General features: G+C 42.0%; 1 protein-coding gene across 2 annotated transcripts; it reads left to right on the top strand.

The window, feature by feature from the left end:
• The first annotated feature begins 599 nt into the window (after positions 1-599).
• On the top strand, positions 600-14243 carry fam83ha (family with sequence similarity 83 member Ha). Of its 2 annotated transcripts, XR_014554907.1 has the most exons (7): positions 600-820; positions 1452-1903; positions 2191-2355; positions 2784-2908; positions 7722-12078; positions 12207-12277; positions 13725-14243. XR_014554907.1 is itself a non-coding variant. In XM_083695406.1 (6 exons), the coding sequence occupies exons 2-6, from the start codon at positions 1460-1462 to the stop codon at positions 12216-12218; spliced, it is 5103 nt and encodes a 1700-aa protein (XP_083551532.1). In that variant the 5' UTR covers positions 600-820; positions 1452-1459; the 3' UTR covers positions 12219-14243. The 2 variants fall into 2 exon arrangements, 1 of the variants encoding a protein (XP_083551532.1); XM_083695406.1 differs by having other exon boundaries at positions 12207-14243.
• Positions 14244-18401: the final 4158 nt, after the last annotated feature.

Raw genomic sequence — 18401 nt, 5'->3', positions numbered from 1 at the left:
CAGTGTCGTCTAAATGTTTCAGACAATGATTAGATACGATCCAATCATTCCAGCTAACAGCTGTTGCAAGGTAATTTAGAGAATTTCATAGAATCCATGTTCCTTCGAAGAAGCAGACTACTTTTTCAGTCTTGGCACTTCATGGACGCATGCCTGTCACCGTAACACCAGACTCAGAGGGCAACATCTGGTAACGTTTGAGGCATAAAAGCGTAAAGTTGACAATGTGACATAGTTATTGCTGCTTGTGAAGATGGATTTTATATTTTTTCTTGGGAAAGAAGTTGGCAACCACACAATTAGGGAAAACTGTGTCAGAAAATAAGGTTAATTTATCTACAAGCACGCGCTTTGTTAAGACCAAACATTTACTCAGTTGTCTATTAGAAGGTTTCACCTCTGCAAAGACACGGGACAATGAGCGCAGAAGTCATACCAATCCAAACTAGGCTAATACTGCCGCCTTAATGCATCCATGAATGCCAAGAAACACTGCTGGTGTTTTGCTGTTTGAGAGCTGAGGACAGGAACTCAAAATATTTCTAGTTGCGGTTGTCTTGAGGCGGGGCAAACGTTTAATGGAAACTAGTTGTCCTGTCTCTCGCATTCTCCCCACATGCCTCAAGCACGAAAATAATGAACTGGTTTTGCCGGGGTAGGTGATAAAGCCACGCAGTACGCTCCTTTTGTCGAGTCCTGTCCGGGACCAGGAATGCGACACATTTCAGGAATAGGTCTGGAAATAACGATTTAACAACAACATGTTAAAAACAGGCCGGATTAAGTTTAAGAAGGTTAACAGTTGATATTACGGCGTAAGGTAAGGTTCTCTAACTTTTACAGGAAACACATGTGGGTGCTTGGAACTTTTTCTTTTCTTATTGGCTAATTATTCATTTGTTCATTGTTTTTGTTTCGTTTGTTGGTCATATTCGGATATCATGCAACCAAAAATATTATTTTTAGCTATTTATTTTGCTGAGCTCACTTGGATATTTGTTAGTCTGATCGAAAATGTGTTTTATACTCTCTGCATTTGTATTTAATTATGGGCTCTTGAGTATTTTCTGTGTGTTTCCTATGCCATAAAATATATGAAATATATTTTAATGGTGGATTAGACTGTTTAGGCAAGAAGATATAGCCACACCCTTTCGTCTTTACCCAGGGGCAGATCCGTTTTTGGGTTATGGGTTACACAGGGTCTGGCACACGTTATGAAATGTTCATACATAGTTGCAATGTATGTTGTATAAGTAGACTAGTCATAATTATTGATACTGTCCGCTGCTACTGTGTAATCTGTGTATTATTTTGTTTCCATCCCTCCTCATGATCAGTTAAATTCTCCCATTTTATAATAGCCAAATCGCCATTTCTTGTAATGCATACTTTATTATTATACAAAAGACATTTATGGTGCTTTGGCTAATTGTATGTCCTCTCCTCAGATATCAGTATGGCACACCGCTCACAGTGCTCTTCAGCTGGGAATAACCCCCTGGACCCCAACTACTTGCCTCACCATTACCGTGAGGAGTACCGGCTGGCCATTGATGCACTTGTTGAGGATGACTCAGATGGCTACTATGAATTTCTTCAGAGTGCAGATGTGGTGGATTTCCTATCCAGACAGGAGATTGAGTATATTAAGTGCACAGTACAGGTTCCACATCAGAGCACTCAGACTGAGTTGCAGTGTCTGGGGTCTGGGGATGATGGCTCCTCAGACACATACTGGCCCATCCACTCTGACCTGGATGCACCCGGCCTTGACCTTGGCTGGCCCCAACAGCAGTGCATCTTAGGCCCCACTGAGGTCACTACACTGGTTAACCCCTCTGAGCCTGATATGCCCAGTATCAAGGAGCAGGCTCGCCGACTCATTAAGAATGCTCAACAGGTACGTCTCTCACATTGTCTCTTAGGAGCTTTTACATACCCAGTCTTCTAATTATTCTATTATTAGACAATGTGGTGTAACAACAAAGGATGCAAGTTGTAACTCGTTGATGATTGATGTCAGCCCATTTATTTTATCATGAGTCTTTGCACTGCACATTATGCATGTATTAAATGTTTCAAATAACATCTGTTAGGGTTTTGTAACTTCTGAAAGGAATATAATAAACATGATGTTAGACAGTATTTATTGTTTCTGACAGTGTATTCTGTGTTCCTCCTCTGCAGTTGATAGCTGTGGTAATGGACATGTTTACAGATGTTGACATATTTTCTGATATTCTGGATGCTGCCATGCGAAATGTTGTGGTCTATATCCTTCTTGATGAACAAAATGTACATCACTTCATTAACATGGTTTCCAACTGCCGGGTCAATCTGGACAGCATTCAAGTGAGTATATCGAATTGATTAATTATTTTGTATTGAGCTTGAATTTTCATGTACACTAACACTGATCATTTCGATGTTATTTTATTTGTAAAAAAAAAAAATAAGAAAATGCTGTAACTTTCCTCAGGAAGTTGATGTTCTGAAAGTTCTTATTCTTATGTGTGTGATAAAATAATTACAATTTGGTGCATTGCTGCCATCTAGAGAAATGGGATGAATACTGTTTGAGGTGTGGATTTTCAGGAACTTTGGTACACTTTGTGCATTTAATGTCTGCACAGAAATGAATTTCAATAATTTCCTCTTAGGAAATCTGTAGGTTATGGAAATGCTTTGTTTTAATTCAATTAACCCCTTTTTATTTTCCATATTATCCTAATTCAATATTGGACAACAGAGTAACATCTAGAATTCTGTTTATCTTGCAGTTAATGCGTGTCAGAACAGTGTCTGGCTTGACCTATTACTGTCGCTCTGGGAAGTCCTTCAAGGGTCAGATGATGGACCGCTACTTGTTGACAGACTGCAGGGCAGTGCTGAGTGGAAACTATAGGTGAGGCTTCTAGTTCCAAGAAGGCGGTACAAAGTACTTATAAGCCATTTTTGGGTGGTTTCTCGGACACAGAATAAGCCAAGTCCTGGACTTGAAAACACTTTCAATGGAGACACTTTAAAACAATTGTTTGTCTAGGCTTAATCTAGGTCAGGGAAACCAGCCTATAATATTGCATGATTTCTCAGACAGGCCTATCTAATAATGTGGGCTTCTGAATTCGATCATTCAGATATTTTCATGTGTGTCTACTGCACTGTCTTGTACATTATTGTACACACAAATATAAAAAACTGAAGATGAAAATGCTGCCCCTATACCTGTGTAGTAACTCTGTAAGTACTCTAGTAACAACCTTGTATTAACATTCCTGTCTTCTCCTCTGCGCCCAAAGTGCAGCTGGACATGGAACCAAACTTTTGATACAAGTCCCTCTGGAGTGGTGGGATCTAGTGACTTAGATCAGTGTTTTTCAACCTTTTTTGAGCCACGGCACATTTTTTACATTGAAAGAATCTTGCGGCACACCAACCAAAAATGTTACAAAATGACACTCTGTAGCCTGATACAATAATATCCGTAGACTCATCAAGTTGCAACGCAAATTTCCTACTGATGCGTATCTTTCCCAAAACATGACTTTCGATGTCTGTAGACATGTCATCAATACGCCTGGCAATTGTGTTATCTGAGAGCGGGACTTTAGCTATGTCTTTAACCGCGTCAGGGCCGAGCATCTCGTTGACAATGGCTTTGCAGGCAGGTAGTATTAATGTCTCTGCCACAGAGTGGGACTTTTTTGATTTAGCTACGAGTTCAGCAACTAGGTAACTAGCTTTGAGGGCTTTCTCATTTACCTTTGTGGTTTTTCCTCATAAAAGTTGCCTGTTTCTCTGTGTTTTCACGCAGGCGAACAAAATAGTCCATCGGCTTGTTTTGAAGCGACGGGTGTTTCGTTTGGAGATGGCGTTTAAGCTTGCTTGGCACCATGGTGCTGTTGGACAGCTTCTCGCTACACACCAAGCATAACGGAGTCGGTGTCGTCTCATCCCCGGTGAAAGTAAATCCGAACGAAAGATAGCTTTCGCTGTATTGCCTCAAGCTCACCATCTTTGCTTTCTTTTTAACACCACTCATACTAGGGCCTTTACCTGGGTCAGAATCTTGTCCAGGGCCCAGTTCGGAGTTTGCGTTTTTCCTTTTTAAAAACGTCTCCATCACCGTCACCACGACCTGTCGCATGCGTCACTAATTCTCTTGTCTCTAAGAAGGAACGAGGCAATTAGCGACCTGCTGCCACCGGACGAATATTACATTACTCTGCCAGTCACTATATTACAGCACAGACACTCGACAATGGCATATTATTTGCAGATAATAATTAATAAATGTTAATAAAAAAAAATTGAAATTGGATAATTTCTCACGGCACACCCAACGATCTCTCACGGCACACTAGTGTGCCGCGGCACAGCGGTTGGGAAACGCTGACTTAGATGATTTGGTGGTGCTTAAATCGTGGTCTGATATTGTCCTGTGATGCTCTGTCTTGTCTTTGCCCTCTCTTCTCAAGGTCTTCACCACTCCAACAAAAACATTGTTTTAAGTTGTGAATTCAATATCCTTCATGAGGCACCATGACAGACTTGGGTCATGGATGTATCTATTCATCCCTGCACGGATCAGAATCAGACTCAGAATTCTTTTATTTGGCCAAGTATATTTGCACATACAGGAAATTGACTTGGTGAGGTTGGTGCGTGGACATAAAAAACAAATAGCAAATATTGACAAGAAATTTACAAAATAGCAAAGTATTAACAAAAACAACAAATTTACAAATTTACAAAAAAGAGCAGCAGAACAATCTTAGGCACAAGAGGCTGTGAAATGGTTGTGGGGCATGTACACTATAAATTAGAATAATTTTAAATAATTATAAATTACACTGTCAGTGCGTTGTTTGTGTGACAGGGTGGGGGGGGTCAGAGAGAGGCAGGGGGCTTGGTTGTGAGCCCCACTGCCATGGGGAAGAAACTGTTCAGGTGGCGCGATGTTTTAGTCTTGATTGACTGGAACCTTTTGCCGGATGGAAGTCTCTGGAAGAGGTGATGACCAGGATGGGAAGGATCAGCGATCTTTACTGGTCCTGGAGTGGAACAGGTCCAGGAGAGATGGTAGGTTGCAGCCGATGACCTTCTCGGCTGACCGAATGATCTGCTGCAATCTGCCTTTGTCCTTGGCAGTGGAGGCAGCAAACCAGACGGTGATTGATGAGCTGAGGATGGACTCAATGATGGCCATGTAGAACTCAACCATCACTTTCTGCGGCATGTTGAATTTCTTCAGCTGCCGTAGGAAGAACATCCTCTGCTGGGCCTTCTTGATGGTGGAGGTGATGTTCTCCGCCCACCTGAGGTCCTTTGAAATTATTGTCCCCAGGAATCTGAATGACTCCACAATGTTAACTGGGGAGTCACACATAATGGGGGGGGCGGTTGGGGCTGGGCTACTACCATCTCTACAGTTTTTAGTTCAGCTCCAAGTAGTTCTGGTTGCACCAGGAAGCCAGGCTGTCAACTTCCTCTCTGTAGACGGCCTCATCACCGTTGGAGATTAATCCAATGAGGGTAGTGTCATCTGCGAACTTCAGGAGTTTGACAGAAGGGTGGCTAGAGGTGCAGCTGTTGGAGTAGAGGAGAGAGCACACAGCCTTGTGGGGCTCCGGTGCTGATGATCCGGGGCTCCGAGACAAGCTTGCCCAGTACCTGTTGCTTCCTGTCTGTCAGAAAGTCAGTGATCCACCTGCAGGTAGGCTCAGGCACGCTCAGCTGGGATAGCTTATCCTGGAGGAGAGCTGGGGCGATAGTGTTAAATGCAGAGCTGAAGTCCACAAACAGGATCCTGGTGTAGGTGCCGGGGGAGTCTAGGTGCTGTAGGATGAAGTGAAGTCCCATGTTGACTGCGTTGTCTACAGACCTGTTGGCTCTATTGGCAAACTGCAGTGGGTCAAGGAGGAGGTTGGTGATGGCCTTGAGGTGGGTGAGCACAAGGCGCTCAAAGGTCTTCATTACCACAGAGGTCAGGGCGACTGGTCTGTAGTCATTAAGGCCTGTGATCCTCTGCTTTTTAGGAACTGGGATGATGGTGGATGTTTTGAAGCAGGCAGGTACCATGCATTCAGCCAGTGAGGTGTTGAAGATGTCCGTAAACACTGGAGACAGCTGGTCTGCACAGTGCTTCAGTGTGGAGGGGGAGACAGCATCTGGTCCAGCTGCCTTGCAGGGTTTCTGTTTCTTTAACAGTTTGTTAATGTCTCTCTCCTGGATGGAGAGAGGTGTGATGGGGGGGAGGGGCCTGTAGAGGTTAGTGTCTCTGTCCAGGCTGGGAAGGAGAGGTGTGATAGCTGTGGGGGAGGGTTGGTTTTGTGGGTCAGTGTCAGGGCTCCATTGTCTGTCGAATCTACAGTAGAAGTGGTTCAGGTCATTTGCAAGTCTGAGGTCTTCCATAGAGTGGGGGGATTTGGTTTTGCAGTCTGTGATCACTCGAAGGCCTTTCCAGACTGACGAGGAGTCGTTGGCTGCAAACTGTTGTTCTAGCTTCTTTGAATACTGTCGTCTGGCCTCCTTAATCGCCTTGCCAAACGTGTACTTAGCTAGTTTGAACCTTTCCTTGTCTCGACTCCTGAAAGCCCTCTCCTTCAGCAAACGAAGCTGTTTGAGTCTTGCTGTGAACCAGGGCTTGTCATTGTTGTAACTCACCCTGGTGCATCTGTCCTCACAGAAGCTGATGTATGACGTCACAGACTCTGTGTATTCGTCCAGGCTGTTAGAAGCAGTCCTAAAAATGTCCCAGTCTGTGGTGTCAAGGCAGTCACGCAGCTCCTCCACTGTTTCTCTGCTACTCCAATTCTTTGATGTCCGCACAGCAGGTTTAGAAAGTTTTAGTTTCTGCCTGTATGCTGGGATCAGATGAATAAGAGCGTGGTCAGATAGTCCCAGAGCCGTGTGGGGAACTGCGTGATAAGCTCTGCTGATGGTGTTGTAACAGTGGTCCAGAATCTTCTCCTCCCTGGTCGTGCATTTGATTAACTGTTTATATTTAGGGAATTCGTGAGTTAAGTTGCCCTTGTTAAAGTCCCCAAGGATAATAACCGGGGAATACGTGTTCGCTCTCCTTCTCTCCACTCCTAATATTTGGTCGATACTAACGTAGCTGCTGACGCCACACTAATCACCCTTTGAATTTCGCACAGTACCATAGAAATTGTGCAAGATATTATTCAGAAGTTGTTTTGTAATTGACTTGAAATCAATAGCAATGTCCTCCCAGGACACCAGTCCGTGAAGCATTTGACGGCCCACTTTGTTTGCTGCACCGTACTTGTCTCAGTACGTGTTTTTTCACAAGTGTCAATGCTTTCTTTCACCACCGCAGCATCCTCTTCATCCTCTAGTAGCCATTCCTCAACAGTTTTCCCTCCTTTTTCAGGGAATAAAGTACGTCTTGAATGCCTCTTGGCCAATCATAATGCTTAGTTAGATCCCGTTTTACAAAGTACATTAGTAAATGCTTGGAATTGCATAGTAATGGAGTTGAGGGGTTAAAGTTATTACACAAGTAGAATAAGGACTGTCCCTTATTCTACGTGTGTAATAACACAAATCACTCATGCAATTACCAAATTACTTTATAACAACATGTTAATACAATGTTGTTACAGGGGTAATTACAGCATTACTATACAGGTATAGGGGCAACTTAATTCATTGTATTGCATTATAGTAAAATGTTAAAACATGTCTGTCTGCAGCTTCATGTGGTCATTTGAGAAGATTCACCGTTGTATAGCTCATCTATTCCTTGGACAGCTTGTGAGTACCTTTGATGAGGAGTTCCGGATCCTGTTTGCCCAGTCCCAACCTTTGATATTTGAAAGTGCCCTTGCTCCAATGCCAGACTTCAGTAGTGTATCTGACAGGCAATACAGCACTGATAGGACACCATTGTTCAGAGATCCCAGAAAGTTCTTGCCCATCGAGAGCTCTTGCCCTGAGGAATGGACCCGACATTCTTTTGAGGAGCATGTGGATATGGATCGGAAAAGGGTGCCACTCAGGAGGCATGAGGCCATCCACAGGTCTCTAGAACAGGGCAAAGTAGAGATGTACAGCAACAAATACTCTACTCAGCAATTAAGAATGGATCCATCTTTCGTGGAGCAGGGTCACCCTATGGTGCCCTGCAACATGATAGAGATGGCTGGCTTTAAAAGGCACAATTATGCAGAGGACATTTATGGCAGACCCTCTGCTTATCACTTCATGCAGCATCAAGCCATGCACAACTTTGAAGGTATGGGGATCAAAGGGAGGCAGTTACAGAGGGAACAGCATCACTATCAGAGGACAGAGCCAGAGCCAGATAATGATGGCTATGAAAAGTTCAGGGGCCAAGCGTACCCTACAACGGATCAGTACTCTGAGCCTGTGTACCCACAAGACATGGAGCAACCAGACAGCTATAACCCAGTACTTCATTACTTGGCATCAACCGCTGCTGTAGAAATGGAACATGACTCAGACAAATTTCCATTAGAGGATCCATTCGGTCAGTCTCATCCAAAACAACTGAGTGTTGGCCAGCCATATGCCTGTCAGACCTCCCCAACACAGCTAAACCCACCTGAACAGAAACAGTTTCTTATGGGGTCCAGCATGGTCTGTAAGACACAGGACCCAAATGTAAAGCAGGGACTGCGAGACTGGAGGATCAGTTCATACCTCAGTGCATTTGATGATGCAGGAGAAGAGGACCTGCCAATGCCACCGCCCCTTGGATTTGACCCATTTGAAGAGCCCCTAAACCCCTTGCAGGGGAAGTCCTTAGGTCCAATGCTATCAAATTCCAGGTTTAGTGCCATAGAGCTCCCCAAAATTCCAGTGCCCAGGAAGGATCAACACCCATGTTACACCAAGCCCAACCCCTTAGAACACTTGAAAAAACTGCCTGAAGTCACCATGGCAACAGATGCCAAAACAACACCAACTCCTTCAGAGTCATCATCAACCACTGAAGGTGACAAAATACAGGACATGGATGTAAAGGAGCCCAGGGAGATCAGTATTACAAGGGAGGAGTCATTCCGTAGGAAATACAATCCTACAATCCAGAGGTGCTCAAGGTTAAGATCCTCACTAATCTTTAGCTCACAACTAGAAAATATCTCACAGGAATTGAAAAATACCCCTGGCCAACATGACAAGGAAACTGCCAATGAGAAAGACGACCAATCCAAATTATCCATGGTCTCTCATCTTCTGGGGAAACAGAGATGCATTACTAGAAAACCTTTTGAATGGAGCCACTATATAAAGTCAGCTGACACAGCTGATAACTTGACTATCGAGTCGTCCAAATTTGATGATGCAGGTGGTAAGGAATTGCCTGAGGATCCTCCAGTGGATAAAGCAATGATTTCCACAAAGGAACAATCTTACAATTTTCAAGTAGAGCAAACTAAAACTATACAATCAGTACATCCGCCCAAACCTTTGTTGAGCAATACGTCCTATGTAGATATGAGTAATCCAGACAGTAGGCTCATGTTTTTTAAAGAGTTAGCTGCCAAACGAAAAGCTGCTAAGGCTGCAGAGTCTGAGAGCGGTGCTGAAAAGGCTCCCATAAAACTAGGTTTTCCACTGCCTGACTTGAAAACTAAGACCACAGTCACAGAGGTACCACATAACCCAGAAGATACCTCCATCATAAAGGCATCTACATCAAAAGAGGCTTCCTTAGAAACACCAGAAACCTCACAAGTTCCACCAGAGATTGAGGACAAAACCCCCATGATAACATGTGAGTCATTACAGGCATGTGAGGAGCAGGAAGATATTCAAAAAAATTACTCAAAAACATATTTTAGGCATAATGAGGGGCCTCCTAGAGTCTCAACTGATGCTGAGAAGATTGAGTATAAGAATAACCTACGAGAGTCTAGAGCAAGAGAGTCAAGTGAATTTCTTGAACCCTCCTCAAAAAAGCCTGCCACCTCCAATGTCACCTCAAAGGAGTCTGGTGTATCGGCTACCTCAAAGGAATTCAGTTCACATGAGACCACCACAAGTAATCCTGCTTCAACAAAATATAGCTCAACTGAGTTGACTCCATCTCCAAATGAATCAATATCATCAAACACTGCTACAAAGGAATTGAGCCCATCTCATCCACTGAGCCCAACAGAAGCTTTCTTATCATGTCCCACACAGAGGGGTTCTAGCTTAACTAATTCCACCTTAACAGAAATCAGTAGTGGTCATGCAATTGAGTTAAGCGCATCCCATACTCTCACCACAAAGGATTCTAGTTCATCTAATCCCACCTCAAAGGAGCAATTATCATCCTCTAATCCTGTAACATTTGAATCCAACATTCAACCTCTGAGCCCCACCTCCCCTCCTACCATTCGATCAGAAACTAGCACCTCCCCTCCTACCATTCCATCAGAAACTAGCACCTCCCCTCCTACCATTCCATCAGAAACTAGCACATCCCCTCCTACCATTCCATCAGAAACTAGCACTTCCCCTCCTACCATTCCATCAGAAACTAGCACCTCCCCTCCTACCATTCCATCAGAAACTAGCACCTCCCCTCCTACCATTCCATCAGAAACTAGCACCTCCTCTCCTACCATTCCATCAGAAACTAGCACCTCCCCTCCTACCATTCCATCAGAAACTAGCACCTCCTCTCCTACTATTCCATCAGAAACTAGCGCCTCCTCTTCTGCCATTCCATATGAAATTAGCACCTCCTTTCCTACCACATTTTCAGATGAGTTTTCTCTCAGTCCTACCCCAATGCAATCCAACTCATCTCATACTTTCATACAAACAGAATCCATTCCTCTTTCAAACCCTACCCAAACAGAGCCTGGATCCTTACCCAAGCCCATCCCAGTTAAATCCACTTCATTGCCTTACTCTACACCAATAGAATCTAACTGCTCTCCTAATCCCTGTACAGAGGAGTCCATGTCTACAGTCACATGTAAATCAAACACATCTTACAGCCCCACCCTGACCAAATCCTCTACTAAAACCAACCCCTCTAGTCCTGGTCCAGATCAGTCTGTCTTGTCTCCCAAGCCTTTCAAAATAGAGTCCAGTGCCTCTCCAAAGTCCACCAAAACTGATTCCACCTCTACAGACCGGTCATTTTCATCTCCAAAGCATGTCACAAAAGAAGCAAACATATTTCCCAACCCCATCCAAACTGATCCCAACTCATCTCCTAACCCGACCTCAACAGAATCATCCTCCTCCCCAGATGGGCCGGTTTTGTCTCTCAAGCCTGACAAAACAAAATACATTACTTCTCCCAACCTCACCTCAATTAAATCTACCTCTCCCCCTAAGACTAACCCAACAGAATCTAGTTCTTCTCCTAATATGACCCTGAGAGACTCCAGCTCCATTCCTAACCCAACAGAATCAAGTGCATCTCCCAATCTCACACCAATACTAACTGGTTCTCCTGAGCCTACCCCAATGGAATCTAGTCCTTCTCATAATCCTTCCCCAGCCTCAGAATCATCCATTCGTATGGAAAATAGCAAAGGGGGTAAATCAATTGAGCTTAACAAGGAGCAAGAATCTGGAAGTTCTCTCGCCTCAAAAGATCAGAAGAAAAAAGGAGATGCTGTGACCCCGTACACTGTTAACAAAACTACTCCTGAAGAATTTCTCTGCTGTGGGTCACAGAGTACTGATGAAACAAAGGTAAATAAGAATACTATGACACTGGAGAGCACAACAGATCAAGTCAATCCCATGTTACTCCCAGCAAAGCATGCAAAAGTAAGCCAGTCCCACTATCATTCATCTACAGCCAATGTACTCTCAAGCAGCAACCTCAGAGATGACACAAAGCTCCTTTTGGAGCAGATTTCAGCCAACAGTCAGAATAGGACAGAGCTCACCAAAGAATCTGCTGTGACTGATGACGCCAAAGAGGATGAGGCTGACAGGGATGTGAGTGGGGAAGGGGAGGCCCCTATCCGACAACAGAGTAGAGGCCGGTCCAGAACCACTCAGGAGCGGGACAAGCTGCTTCAGAGGATTGAGAGTATGCGGAAGGAGAGGAAAGTCTACAGCCGCTTTGAGGTAAAGTATATTACTATTACTATATTACTACTTATTAATAGGTAAATAGTAATACAGTAAAATGAAAATTGTTTGCCTCCTTCATGTCAGCTCATGGCTTCCTTTTGTCATTCTGTTTAATTTGTTAGATGGCGCCTTAACCATGGACATAAAAAGAAGAGAAGAGAATACAGAGAAAGATTATCACACAATTATCAATGTATGTAACAATTATCCCCCAAAAGATTTCTCTGAATAAGCTGTCTGCTGCTCACTTGGTGGGTTATTGCTAATGCAAATTAGTAGGCTACATGCTAGTTCATGTTTGAAATGGCATAATGTGACTCAATCTCTTATGAAACAATATGGCACGTACAGTATATGTAGTTTTTTTGTAAAACATGGAAATTACTTTATGTATCAGTATGTCAAACTAGGATTTTACAGTTGTATTAACAGAGATAGGACCTTTCTTTCGACAAAATTTGCCAACATGGATTACTGAATTATGAGAAGCAGTTGCTCTATAAAACAATGGACCGCTGCCATGAATCACAGGGTGGAATAGAAAGTAATCTCATTACTAGACACTTCCGCCCAATATGCTCTGAAGTTCTGGTGGACCAACACGTTAAATGTGGCCTTCGTTTACCCAATATAATGAACGGGAAAAACTCCGGACGCATAGTCATTGGCTTTACCTCTCGTCAACCATCTCCCACATCACTTCCCCCCAATGCTTGCTCACCACATGTTTCTGAGCCACGCCTCGCAGTCATGATTTGCTAAAATCAAATAATGACAAATACTTTACTCAGTAAATTCAATCCCATGAAGGCCAGGTTTGAGTCGTTGTTATTCCAGGCTTATTTGTGTTTTGTGCAATAGTCTTGGGACGAGGTTAGATTGAAAACCACTCCAATTAGCTCAAAAAGTACATCATATTATACAAGAGACATTTGAAAAATATTGTGTCATTAACTTTATATAGAATGTTATATACAGTAATCTTACAGTCTTATTACTGACAGTATGGGTCAAGTGCAATTTAATAACTGTTACTCTGTGTGGGTTGCTTAAATCAGCCATTTCACATCCTCAACACATCCTAGTACAAAGACTAGTATTAAAGAGAATGTGAGAAGAGTTTGATCTGAGAATACATTTGATGACCTAGGCTACAATAGCCTGCAAAACCACCTGTTTAATTGAGGATAGTTGCTTCTAGTTGACAAATGAAGCTTGTCATGTGCTAAACCAAACATATGTATGATTAATCATGTATTTTTGCACAACAATATGTACTACTGTGATTTTAATTCTGTGGAACATTATGCCCCAGTTTGGTTGTATAATGAAGGAAAAACATAAACATACTGTGATATCTAGATATTTAATCACTGCACAAGCAGGATAGGTTACAAACTTATCACTTAGTTATCTATAAAAAAAAATATATATCCTCTCTGTTTCGTTTAAAAATAGGTTATTGGTTTAATATTTGTATGGATTATTAATGCCTTCAATCCTAAAGTCAAAAAAATGTTGTTTGTCCAATCTACTGCCTATGTGCACTGACATGTATTTTAATGCTTTTTTTGTTTTTGTGAGGCAGTCCCACTCTTATATTATTCTTATATATCTTATATTTTTTCTTTATTGAATAGAGACAGTAGAAAGAGACAGAAAAGTAAGGAGGAGAGGACATGTCAGCGGGGCATGGACCGGATTCAAACCCATGTCGACATGGGCATACATACGTGTGCATTGTAGGCCATGGTGCTAGACCACCGGACCACCCGAGATCACGACTGACATGTATATTGAACTTTAAAAGTTTAAATGAGATTCGTAACTGGATGAATTAGTTTTAAGGCTCCAGTGGTGCAATACTATTTGCATGAATTATTATTTGACAAGTCAAATGGCATTGGATTTCATAATTTAGCATGTCAAGATTTGTGCTCTGCAAGCTAGTTTTTATGGCTTGCTTAAGTTGTCATTACTGACTCCAAAAGTTAGAATCCCTTATTGAAAGTACTCGCAGTGCTTGGCAACCACTGACTTACAGTACACACTGACATGAGCCGCTGATACAATGTCACCTATTGTGTATAGTCCTCTTGTTACTTTGTCTATTATGCTGACTGGATGTTCTGTACAGTATGTTCTTTACCAATAAAGTGTTAAAATGAACACTATTTGCAATGTTTGTTTTTTAGAAAGACCTACTATATGTTTCATGATGGAAGCAAGGACAAACCTCTCACAAGATTAGGTGACAGGAATAATATATACATGGTTTATTAATCAGCAAAGTCTGTAGGGGTTTCATCTGACTGTAGCGAGATTTTGAGATTTTTTTGAGATTTTTTATTTTATTTAACAGGGACAACATGGATTCAATATATTCTTGTATTAATGTTATGCACTTATGAATTAGAGCGAGACAAAAAACACATGGTACTTAAATTGTACCATGGATTGAGGTGGAGATGAACGATTGTTTGCCTCTCGCTTCTCCGCAATCCACTGCCTTCTGGCCTAAGAAAGAAAGGGAAGGGAAGAAAAAGATTAAGATCATTGATTTGTGGAAGAGTCTGATTATTCCCCCGATTACATTTCTATGCATTTACCAGCTAAACATTAAGGTGCCCCTTTAGATTATCTTTATAATAGCTAGGAACCCTAAAGATGTTGCAGTATCATTTTACCACTTCAACAACATAAGCAATATCCTTGAGGACAAAACAGACTTTAACACATTTCTGGATGATTTCCTTGAGGGCAAAGTTGGGTTTTTGCTTTCCACAGTTTGACAGGATCTACCAGGAAAGGATTAAAGGTCTCCCTCTGGAGTTAGTTTGGAATATGTGAATGAGGAGTTATCTTGGGTGGTGGATTGGAATAGAATGCAACTACACAAATGTTATATTTGATTGTATACCTAGTTTAGTAAACAAAGTTGGGGTTAGTCAAGCAACTGAAAATAAAATGAAAAATGAAAAAAAAAATGAAATAAAACCCAAAACGAATGAGCATTTTCAACCAGATCCTTAATGAATTCAGTCACTGGTCGGGGTAGAAATGTAGGACACTCGGAGATATGAGTTCCCGAGTGGGAAATATTATCATATTGTATTTCTGAGCATTTTGTTAAGTATGCTGTATTATGCTAATGATCGCTCATCAAACATTCACGTGCGCACACTTGTTTGCTACAGTAGTAGCAGTTCATAACATTGTCGTTCCTCCTGCTACTTTTTATGGATCTTTATTATTTTATAGCAATAGGTCTTGCCTTTCCCTGAACATCACAAGCAGAGATAATCTACCAAAATGCAGCAGCCACCACTCTTAAACCCTTGGATGCCACGTATCATAGCGCCCTTTGCTTTATCACAGGTAATAGTTGTAATACCCAACATTGCATCTGAAACAGACGTTGTTGCAATCAATTAGCCGACCAAGTCTCCAACTTGCGACCTCTGAGTTGCCAACACACGTGACCATCTATGGAGATAGATTACTGCCAATATTATTTTAAATAGAGTACAATTCATAAATGTGTACCATGATCCGTGGAAAAAAGCTCAAATAGAATTCATTATCCACAAACAAACACCTCTTGATTTGTACTTGTAATTCACTATCCACAAACAAACCTCTTGATTTTGTATTCGTAAAAGAGATTTGAATAAATGCTAAATGATTTGTGAGTAAATGCTCTAAAATGTGTAAACAAACATCATGCTGTGTGAATAAAAATTAAAGCAGTGCCAAACATCTTTTCAAAGTTATATATATATATTTTTTAAAAATAAATAATAATAATTAAAAAAAAAAAACTATTGCGTTGAGTAAGAACTCTCGAATCTGCATTTGCGGATCACATTACGTCTGTGGATCTCTTTACATTTGTTTACAGAATTTTGTTATAAAGCTGTTTGATGACATCATGCCTTATTTTGTTGTTAGCCTTGTGGTGTTGTGTTCCATAAACTATATAAGGTATTTGTCAGGTTATTAAGATCATTGGTTTCACTGAGTACACAGGGAAAAAGTTAGGCTGTGCTGATTTCCCAAAAGTAGTGTGAGTTTCAACTTTATTTAGTTCTGAGGGTTTATTCTTTCAACAAGAATGGACGTTTTGCTGAAGCCTTCCAACTGGAAAGCATCTACATTATAGGTGAAGTTAGGTAGCTACTCTTATTAATATCAATGCATAGTTGGCTCGTATGGCATATGCTACAAAAAATAATTCAAGATAAGTTTACTATTATATACTGTATGTTAAAGATTCTCTTGGGACTGACGCTGAAACTAGGTAATGCTAAAGTTTGATGATGGTTCTATGCACTTGACTTGTAGCCATCCCGGGCCTATGTACCCTGTATCTGGTACATATCGACACCAACCACAAAGTTATATATATATGCCATATAGCTTATGCTTTTATCCAAAGCGACTTACATGCGTGCATACATTTTTCAGTATATATGGTCCCAGCGGGAATCAAACCCACAACCTTAGCATTGTTAAAGCCATGCTCTACCAACTGAGCCACATCAAGTAGGTAATATTTAAGATGAGAACACAGTATTCTACATTCTGTCAGCTGTTGATTCATTCAGTACATTTCAGTCTTGGGAGTCAGATGCCACCGCCTCTATAGGTGCTCTGTTGAAACCTTTGTGTTCTTGATGAAGTGGAGCCTCCTGTCCTCCAAGGTTCCCACATAAACAGCTAAGCTTCTCCACCTGCTCTCTATTGAGGAATAGCTGTTTTGCTAGGTTGACCGGAGGCAAATGTGGAGCTCATAGGTTTCCTTGAGTTTGGTGGATTTGAAGGAGGTGCTCCTCACCACTGTTGTGCAGCCTCTGAGCCGTCATCAGTAAACTTTTCATGCAGTGTCTATACAAGATGTTGAGGTTAGTGTATATAAAAAGGAGGGCATCTGTAGATGTCAGTTTCATTCTATAAGTGAAATACACACAACAATATAGAGGCCATGGTTGCGATGACATGACAGCCCTTTGACTAACCAGCAAATGGAACAGCTGAGAGCAACCATTGACCTCATGGAACTCTGAGTCATTTGGCATGGGCATTTACTTAAACACACTCCAGTCTGTCGAAACTATGCTCAAGGTCACTGTAGAGACGCATAGCCTGGGGAACATGTTTTGAGTTTTGAGCCATGCTGACCGCATTGGGGGGTTATTTTATTATTTTGCCAGTGCATTTGTCCCAAAGACATTGTTCTTCTCATCATTACATACATCATTACTGTAAGTGCATCATGCGCCCCCACATGCAGTGGCATCGTTTCAGTTAAAGACAGTTTGGACAGAGGGTTCCTCTCCCAGGAACATTTTGGTCTTCTGTAAGAACATGTAATGATTTCTACATAGTTATCCTTTTTAAACGGCAGTTCGCCTGCTACCACGCCACAACACTTGGGGAAAGATCCACTATCCTGAGTCAATTTAGTCCCCTGTATCAAGGGTGCATATTTCACTACACCATTACACCACCACCACCAGCCTGAACCGTTGATACAAGGCAGGATGGATCCATGCTTTCATGTTGTTTACGCCAAATTCTGACCCTACCATCTGAATGTTGCAGCAGAAATTGAGACCCATCAGACCAGGCAACGTTTTTTCAATCTTCTATTGTCCAATTTTGGTGAGCCCGTGCAAATTGTAGCCTCAGTTTCCTGTTCTTAGCTGACAGGAGTGGCACCTGGTGGGGTCTTCTGCTGCTGTAGCCCATCTTTTTTAGATTAGATTAGATTCGATCTGATTCAAGGTTCAACGTGTTGTGCGTTCAGAGATGGTCTTCTGCATACCTTGGTTGTGCGAGTGGTTATTTGAGTTACTGTTGCCTTTCTATCATCTCGAACCAGTCTGGCCATTCTCCTCTGACCTCAGGCATCAACAAGGTTCCATGTAAGTAAAGTTTTTAAAAGTGGTTATCTAACATTGTGTTAGGCAACATCATGCACGCGTTGTGTTGTAGAGTACATGGTATATTGGTGGAAACACAAATCAAGAACAGCTACAGTATGGAATGGACAGGTAGCTCCAGTGAAAACTAAAACATACGTCCACTCCACGTCCTGTCCTCCCTGCTTATTTAGACTTCTTCGTATTTCAGTAGCCTAGTAAAAAGTAGCCTTCCTGTACTGGCCTGTTCCTGTGCACGTCTCCTGTCCTAACTTTTATATTTCACTCCTGTAGCAGTGCCCCAAGATTCCTAGTCTAATAGACAACACGTCTCATGTATGAAACTTTAGCGTTACCTAGTTTCAGCATCAGTCCCTAGATAATTGAACATAT

This window comes from Argentina silus (genome assembly GCF_951799395.1).
Source record: "Argentina silus genome assembly, chromosome: X".
NCBI classification, from domain to species: domain Eukaryota; kingdom Metazoa; phylum Chordata; class Actinopteri; order Argentiniformes; family Argentinidae; genus Argentina; species Argentina silus.
Note: the sequence above shows the minus strand (reverse complement) of the source record. Positions and strands in the feature narration are given on the sequence as shown.